Raw genomic sequence first — 8,733 nt, forward strand, 5'->3', positions numbered from 1 at the left:
CGTTGCACTCTTCGCAAATCTGTTTTGAAGTTATTTGCAGTCCCCATTCCAAGAAGAATGTTGGCATGAAATTGAGTCTTGTAGGGCATTACGAAAACCTTCAAGGTTAGTATTGGTTCTAGTCATGACAGTTATTAAAAGTCCTCTCAATGTTGCCCTATAAATCTTACAATATTAGGTTACAATTAGGGAAATTATGGATCAGAAAGGCATGTAAAGGTGAATATAGAAAAAAGAAGGGAGAAAAAAAGCATGTGTAATTTGGAATGTCTAAAATGTAAAAATGTAATACCATAAATTTTCACGTCATTGACAGAAAGGTCTCGAAACGTCCTAAAACCTCCTACTAGTCCCACCCCTCAGGCTGAATTTCAGGGGCCTGCCCTCAATTGTAACCTAATATTGTAAGATATATAGGACAACATTATGAAGTGAGAACAAGTTAGTGCACATATTAAACAATATTATGATAAACGGAATTGAAATAAAAGCTTGAATAATATTACACTATTACAAAAGAAATGAGGAAAAGGAATATATGTAACTATGCATGAATCCCCCTAAAACCTCCTATTGCAATGTAGGGTTAATTATGCAACATGATTGGTTAAATACATGTACCCTCCCGCAAAACCCCCATCATTTATCTCCTTAGAAAGTTTGTGTCTAAAACAAAAGCTGCCTTATATCACGGCGCATGCACAGTAGGATTGGCTCATGCTTAGTAGGGATCGGCGTCGTAATAACAGTAGTAATTAGTGGATTTCGGCTATGCAACGGCTCCAATATCGGCTTATTTATCGCTTTATTTCAGCTTTTATTTCGTGTTAACAATGTTATAAATAAGAGGAAATAACACAATAACACGGAAAAACCTTCCCCCAAGTGTTTCACCCCACCCAAAACCCCGCATTCCCATCGGTCCCCCTTACCGCAGGATAGAGTTCAAAGGTAAATTACAGTTTAATTATAGACGGCCGAAAAAAAATATTACTTTAAATTCTTGTTCAGGAGGTAAAACTGTATAGAAAAACGTCAACTGGCATAGTCTAGTTCGCCGCGGTATAAGGGCTTAGATCTACCGGGAATTGTTATTTCACATCATATGCCACCGTAGCTTTACCAACTCGTACCTGTACCTTCCTCTCCCAGTACACAACCCCCCGCCCCCTCCCCCCTTTACCGGACGTAAGGCTCCCTGTTGGTTACGTATCCCACACCCCCTACTAGCATTCAAATATGGCGGTTTATTTACGTTTCTTGGCCCCGAACCAAAACTTCGAAGATTTTTCAGTCGAAGTAGACAATGGCAGTTGACGTTTTCCTTTGTTATTTTGCTTACTTTACAAGTTTAAGGTAATATTTTGCCGGTCGACTGCAACGAATCTGTTATTTACCTTTGAACTCTGTACATTGGTACATCGCACCCCTTGTACCTTCATGTTGTCTTCAAAGGTAAATTACGGTTCAATTACAGTCGACCGAATGAATATTACTTTAAATTCTTGTTCAGCAGGTAAAATAACATATGGAAACGTTAACTGCCATAGTCTACTGTACCGGGGAATGCAGGCTTAAAATTACCCAATAAACATTCATAAATGAAAATAAATGCTTAACAGGAGGAAAGGAAGAATTTTAATTCATTGCTCTTCTTTCTTTCGGGTCTTTATTACACGAAATCGGAAATTAATAGAAAACTTATTTAATTTTCAATGTTGTTTTTAATCAATAATAACACAAAATCATGCGTTTGGCTCCTTATCTGCGTCTTATTTCCTTTAAGTACCTATACTGAACACAATTCCAAGCAACGTTTCTTCGTAGTTTCCAATACAGTATTGCTTTTTCTTCTGAAGTTTTACCCTTTTTGCGACATAAATACGAAAACCTCCGTCACTTTTCTATTACCGGTTGACAGTTTCTTGTATCTTCTCTTCTAGAGCTTGAGTAAATGACCTCTATAATAAGCAATCGTTTCTCAACACCTGCTTTGCCATTTTTCTTTGCGGCTTGAAGGTTCTTCAGAGTAAAAATATTTCTTTCAGATTTCTTTTAGATTTTTTTGTTGTCAATTTCAAAACTTAATAATTATCTACATACACACACACACACACACACACACACACACACACACACACACACACACACATATATATATATATATATATATATATATATATATATATATATATATATATATATATACATACATATGTATGTATGTATGTATCTAAGGTTTCCGTAGAACATTATAGTATAGTTGAAAGATAGGAAGTTTATACGTAGCATCAGAAGAAACAGATGAAAAGGATTCCTTTGCGTTTATAAACTCATTTAAATGCTTATTTATTTTTCATGCTAAAATCATGATAGAAATCCCTTTTTAACAAAATTCTTGCATAACATATGAGAAGAATAATGATCTTCGCCCATTTTACCTCATTTTCCTGTGAAGTACAAGAACTCTGAACCGTCTCTCATCTTGTTACTATATCTTTTATATTTGTCGTTGACAGCGAATGAGATATAGTATGAATATATTTTTCATAGAATGATAAGAAAAAATGGGCAAAAAATGTTGGGTTACGGGTTTGATCAATGAAATACCCACGCAGGTTAGGGTATCATCATTGTCTCTGAGATAACAAGGCGTGATCTGACCTCCAACTCTCACGGGATGCACATTATCTATTTAAAAATTTTCCATTCTAATAAATAAATCATATCTTTTGATCAACTTGAAACACCTTTTTCAGGCCTTATTAGGCTTTTCCATAGACCTTTCTTACCACCCCCTAAACAAGAATAATAACAACAAAGTAATTTGTAGGTTTACTCCACGGTTAAGCGAAAAGAAAAAAAAGCCATGATGAAATTTACCAGACTTTTTTTTTTTTTTTTTTTTTTTTTTTTTTTTTGCAAAATGATGTTTTTCATATCTGGTTTCACCTTTTGTCTATCTCATTGCGCAATGAAAGGAAGGGTGTTGATACACGCAAGTGTCCCGCCCCTTTTCTGACTCAAGATGTCTTCGATGAAACTTGAACAATATACCTAAAGACTGGTTGATATATTTATGTAATCAACATTTCAGTGGCTACGGTCAGCGACGTTCAGATATGAAAGGAGTCATTCAGCACTGGATCGTATCATTACTTGGTTGGGTGGATGACACAAAAAGGAAGTCTTCAATAGTCTATAAACTTACTGAATATTCACTCCGGAATCCAGGTAAGATTATCAATGGAGAAAAGTTCACAAGAGAAAAAGTCACATTAATCTTTCCTAGATAGTGAACCAGGATAAATTTGAACCCGGTATGTATCCTTTGCGGCGTGTTTGTTATAAGCTCGTTGGGGATGGCAGTAAAAACATAAACAAAAGACTGTAAATATCATAAAGACGATGACCCACAAGAAATATTGTGAATTTTTCCTCTGTGACTTTAATAACAGCCACCATAAATAAATGTGACTTTTTTTTCCTGTGACTTTTTTCCTAGCCAAAAATGTGACTTTTTTTCCTTGCGGTGTTCTTCTTGTTATTTTTTTTCCTGCGACTTTATTTCCGGCCAACCCACTCGGTACGGTGTGGGCTTTCCACCTCAGTCTGATGTGACCCCGACCGGATCACGTGGGAATCTAATTTCGCTTTAGGTCATGCATAGGTCATCCAAAATCAAACGTCTTGCTTTGAATGAATGCAGTAAACATATCCTAGAGAAACTTAGTCAAGGACGCAAGTGAGAATGAACCAAATAACTACAGTAAATGCGAGTTAGAGGCACAATGTTCTTCGCGAAACCCGACTGGCGTTCAGCAGGGGGACACCTTTGGGCTCCTGTCAGTTCCCTGATAGTTATTTGCTCTGGGGCTTCTCCTTAGGCCAATCAGCCTATCTGTTGACTAATTTAGAGATATAAACTTCTGGCATCCATGCCAAGCACTGGGGCAACTAAGGCCAATCAGCGCTGAAACGGAAATTGACAGTGAAATGGTTTGAAAGGTTTAACAGGAGGAAAAGCTCCAAGAAGTTGCACTATGAATCGTTATGAATGGAAATACAGTAAAAGGAATGAAGGGGGGTTGCAGCTAGGGGACGTAGGAACCCTGCAAAGGGCCTTAAGTAATGCTTACAGTGCACCGCATGAGATGCACTGACGGCACTCAACTCCTTCGGGGTATCAGCCTATCGGCGCCAAGAAAAGGTAACGCCAGTAGCAACATACGAACTTTTTGCGGTTTCTAAGGGGGGAGGGGGTTGGGTCCTCGGACAATGGGGTCTTACAGCAGCTAAGATATCAGAGAATTCTTGCAAGCCCCCTAGAAAGGCTTAGATATGATATGAAGTCTTGGAAACGCATAGGTTACACATCCGGTCCAGGAGCTATACTTTAAAAATCAAACCAGAAACATGATGACGTCTGCGAAAGGGACTGAACTTTAGAACGACCTCAGGCCCCATGAGCAAATCCCAAATTGACTTCTTAAAAAAAAATCTGGGTGAGCGCTTTTATCTTGTATCAAATCCCCGTGTGCTTGTTGTCGTAATCATTATACGCAATGATTATTACGCCTTTAGCTATCTGGAGCAATCCGAAAAATAAAAGAAGAATAAAAAAAATCCCAAATCAATGCCTCTGAAAAGACATCTTTAGGCGCCTCTTGATTCCCAGCAGTGCAATCATGTAAAAATGCTTTTTCGCGTCGCTGATTACTTCGGGAACCTTTAAGTATATAATGCCTGCTGCGTTCTTAATCTTCTTTTAAAAAAGCTTCTCTCTAATGATTTGCGTTCACAAGTTTTCGTAAGATTTTGGAACCGATTCAAGACAATTGCTTCTTATGAGACGGTGTTTGTTCATGGCTGTGACCTCCATAGCATCTGTAGTGATGGGGTTAATCACGCAGACAACTCTAGCCCGTTTAATGTGTAATATGATTGCTAGCTAGCTCCCTCAGTATTTTTGAGTGGGTGGCGCGACTTATCCTTTGTCGTTTCCATTGGGAGATGGAAATATATATTATAAGAAGAAGTCTGAATGAATGTAGCGTATGTTTGGTTTCGAAGGACTCGCCATCTTTGTTTTATTAAAGGTCAGATTGCATTCTGATGAGAAAACAATGACACTTTTTATTTTCCTTCACCTTTCTCGTTTTCCTTCATACATAAAAAAAGAAAAATAGGAAAAAAGTTTGTTAAAAATCTGTTTCAAACTTATTTGTTAATTTAATTCAATTTTTCTTACGTAGCTGAACACTTTTTGCACTGTTAATACTGAGCAGTACATAGTTCATAGCTACAACTTCATCATCAACATGACATTTTTTTTTTTTTTTGTGAAGTATTGTTCCAACAAACTCTACATTGATTATGAAAAATGGGTCATTTACATTTATACCTTTCCTGAATAAATAGAAAATAAAATGATCCCGTTGAATCTCTCTTGGAAAAGAAACCCATTTCTAATTGAGCGAAGATCGTATTTGATTTGAGAGAGAGAGAGAGAGAGAGAGAGAAGAGAGAGAGAGAGAGAGAGAGATATTTCAATGACAATACCGTTTTGCATTCATTTAGTCATATCAGTTCGATGATAAAAGTCCTAAACTGACGAAGTTACAAAGTATTCTGCAGAATACTTTAATGTTATTTTTTTTTTCTCTTCCCAGAATACGCTCATTTCTGAACCCAAAATATCTGTTTGACTTTTCTTCATAATGTCTTCATGGTTTATACCCCATAAGGAGGCAGTGCCGCCAGTTCACCTCATTCATTGAACTGTAGGCTTTCCCTAGTTCCAACCCCTTTCGTTCCTTTAGTTGTACCGTTCGTATTCTCTTTCTTCCCTCTTAACAATCGAGTCATAGTGCAAATGCTTTGAGGTTTTCCTCTTGTCACACCTTCCAAACCTTACTATATTGTTAATTTCCGTTTCAGCGCTAAATGACCTTTGGCCTAAATTCTAAATTCCATTCAAGTCAATTTATACTTTTTTTGCAAGATTGTCAAAATAATGAATTTTAATTATTTCGGAATTTTGGCAGACTTACGATATTTGATGACAGGTCAATCTTACTTAAGGAAGAAAAAGATACCAAAATCTGCTTTTTTAGGAACAAAGACCAGAATACTAGCGATTAAACTGTGGTAAACCTTAGGTGGTGTAAGAGAATATCACATTAGCCTTCTTTCAGCTGACCCTTATCTCGTCGTAATATAGCAAGTTATCCATCATTTTCTGAGGATGGGGGGGGGGGGTGGGGGGGGGGGGGCGGGAATCTAATTGTGACATAATAACAATGCAAGGTATTGTTATGAAGAATGTTTGGCAGGCAATATGAACACAATGACCCCCATAGTCCCTAAATACCCCTGGTCCCCCACAGAGGCAGGTATATTGAGGGCCGCTAGTAAATGTGCATTTTCCTCAGAAAAGACTTTGCCTGGAGTTAATCATTTTTCCTGAAACGCCGCTATTTTTTGCAGCTTTGGATTTTAATCGAAATCTATAATAAACCAAAAATGGCCACCGGTCTCTGTCCGCCTTAATGGAAAAGAAAAGTCCAAAATTAGGGCATCAGAACAATGGACTGTACTTTATTACCTTACATTGCTTAAGTACTCTCTCCTCTCTCTCTCTCTCTCTCTCTCTCTCTCTCTCTCTCTCTCTCATAATTAACTGATTAGAATCGCGATAACATAACATAAGTACGAGCTCTTGCATGATACCAAAATTAATTAACTTTCTACAATCCGCCCCACAGCCGCATCCCTCCCCACAGCTTGTTTTTGTATCTACGTTTGCTCCATCTATTGGTCTTAGTGAAGTAGCTATGCAACGCTCCCTTTACAACCAAGGACCCTGCACGACAAGTTACAGGTAGGGCTGGTGAAACCATTATCTTCAAGGGTTGAAATAGTAGTCAACATGGAATTATGATCTGCTATTAAGTGCAAGAAGCTTTTAACTTTATAAATATTATGATCTATATAATTGATAACATTTATTTACTCCTCTAAGAGGTACATCAACACTGAAGTAACTACCAAGTAATTACAGTTTGGACGTAAGTTCAGCACCCTTCCTCCCCTGTCTTAAAAATGTAGTTGCCCAAATTAAAATAACATTGCAAAGTGCTGCCAAATATCGGAGCCTTCAAGAAACATTTCTAGCCGGCTTTATTTGGTTTTCAACCTGTGGCCCATTGCCCATTGGTGGGCCATGGCTGGTTCTGAGGGGGTCCATGACACGAGCATCTTTAAAAGTGAAAAATCTAGAAATAATGAAGCAAAAAAGGAGAAATAATGAAGCACAAAATATCCTCGTCTATTTTTCCAGGGTTTCTTCAATCTCTTGTAACATGGCAGATGGAAAGAAATCTAAAAGAAGTTTCAATATGGGTTTACTTCATTTATTGATAAGGGTGTGGTAAAGGGTCAGTGTGTTTTGTGCCAGAAAGTACTTGGTAATGATTCCTTGAGGCCCTTAAAACTGAAAAATCATCTTGACAAGACTCATCATGAACATTCTGGTAAAGAGTTGAATTTCTTCAAACGTCAAGCATGGAGCTTGAAACGAATGAAACTGGACTCAAGTGGGACATTTCAGACGCAAAGTATGAATGTCTTCAAGGCTTCATATGACGTATCACTTGAAATAGCTAAACAGAAGAAACCTCATACCATTGGCGAAACTCTTATAAAACCCTGTGTTTTAAAAATGCTTAACCTTGTTTTGGGGAGTGATAGTGAGAAAAACATTCAGCAAATATCACTCTCTGACAACACAGTATCAAGACGCATTGAAGAAATGTCTATTGATATAAAAGAACAAGTGATCAGGGAGATGAAAGATGCTGGCTTATTTGCTCTGCAATTAGATGAGTCCACTCCACTGATGTTTCATCTTATTCACAACTTCTTGTATTTACTGGATACGTTCATGAGGGAAAATTTAAAGAGGAATTTCTATTCTGTCAGCCACTTGAAACTACCACCAAAGGTGAAGATATGATGAAAGAGCTAACAAACTATTTCATTGAGTTAGGACTATCATGAAGGAATGTGTGTGCAGTGTGTACTGACGGGCACCTGCCATGTTAGGTTCAAAATCGGGTTTTGTGTCTAGAGTTAAAGAGATTGCTCCTGAGGTTACAGTGACTCATCGCATGATCCATCGTCAGGCACTTGCATCTAGAACCTTCCCTAGGGAACTCCAAGCCATCTCAGACAACGCTATAAAGATAGTCAATTATGTAAAATCTATGCCTGTGAACACACGTCTTTTCAAACAATTGTGCAAAGATTTAGATTCCGAGCATCAACTTCTGCTTTTTTACACTAAAGTTCGATGGCTATCCAAGGGCAATGTCCTGAACAGAGTTTTTGAACTTAGAGAAGAGCTAAAGATGTTTTTGGATATGCAAGATAAGGAGCCTATTTTTTTTAATGATCCACTTTGGAAACCACGTTTAGCCTATTCAGCTGACATATTTGACCAGCTTCAGGGAAAGGACACAACAGTAATTCACTTTGTTGACACATTGCGTGCTTTTGTTGCCAAGATGAAGAACTGGTCTAGGAAAGTTAGCTCTGGTAATTTTGCTATGTTTGAGAAGCTTTGTGAAGTGGCTGAAGGAAGAGAAGAAGAAACAGAATCTTGCCTCCAAAATTAAATAATCATTCACCTTCATAATTTGTGCCAAGAAATTTCCAGATACTTTCCTGATC

General features: G+C 37.7%; 1 protein-coding gene across 1 annotated transcript; it reads left to right on the top strand.

Moving 5' to 3' along the window:
- Positions 1 to 8,099: 8,099 nt before the first annotated feature.
- Positions 8,100 to 8,678, top strand: LOC135220469 (zinc finger BED domain-containing protein 5-like). The gene has a single exon (XM_064257598.1). It carries the CDS (start codon positions 8,100 to 8,102, stop codon positions 8,676 to 8,678), a length of 579 nt encoding a protein of 192 aa, XP_064113668.1.
- Positions 8,679 to 8,733: the final 55 nt, after the last annotated feature.

The sequence above is a fragment of the Macrobrachium nipponense genome, chromosome 2, assembly GCF_015104395.2.
Source record: "Macrobrachium nipponense isolate FS-2020 chromosome 2, ASM1510439v2, whole genome shotgun sequence".
Taxonomy (NCBI): domain Eukaryota; kingdom Metazoa; phylum Arthropoda; class Malacostraca; order Decapoda; family Palaemonidae; genus Macrobrachium; species Macrobrachium nipponense.

Excerpts from the sequence above, each read along its gene's own strand:
- LOC135220469 (XM_064257598.1), top strand. The coding sequence starts at position 8,100 with ATGTTAGGTTCAAAATCGGGTTTTGTGTCTAGAGTTAAAGAGATTGCT.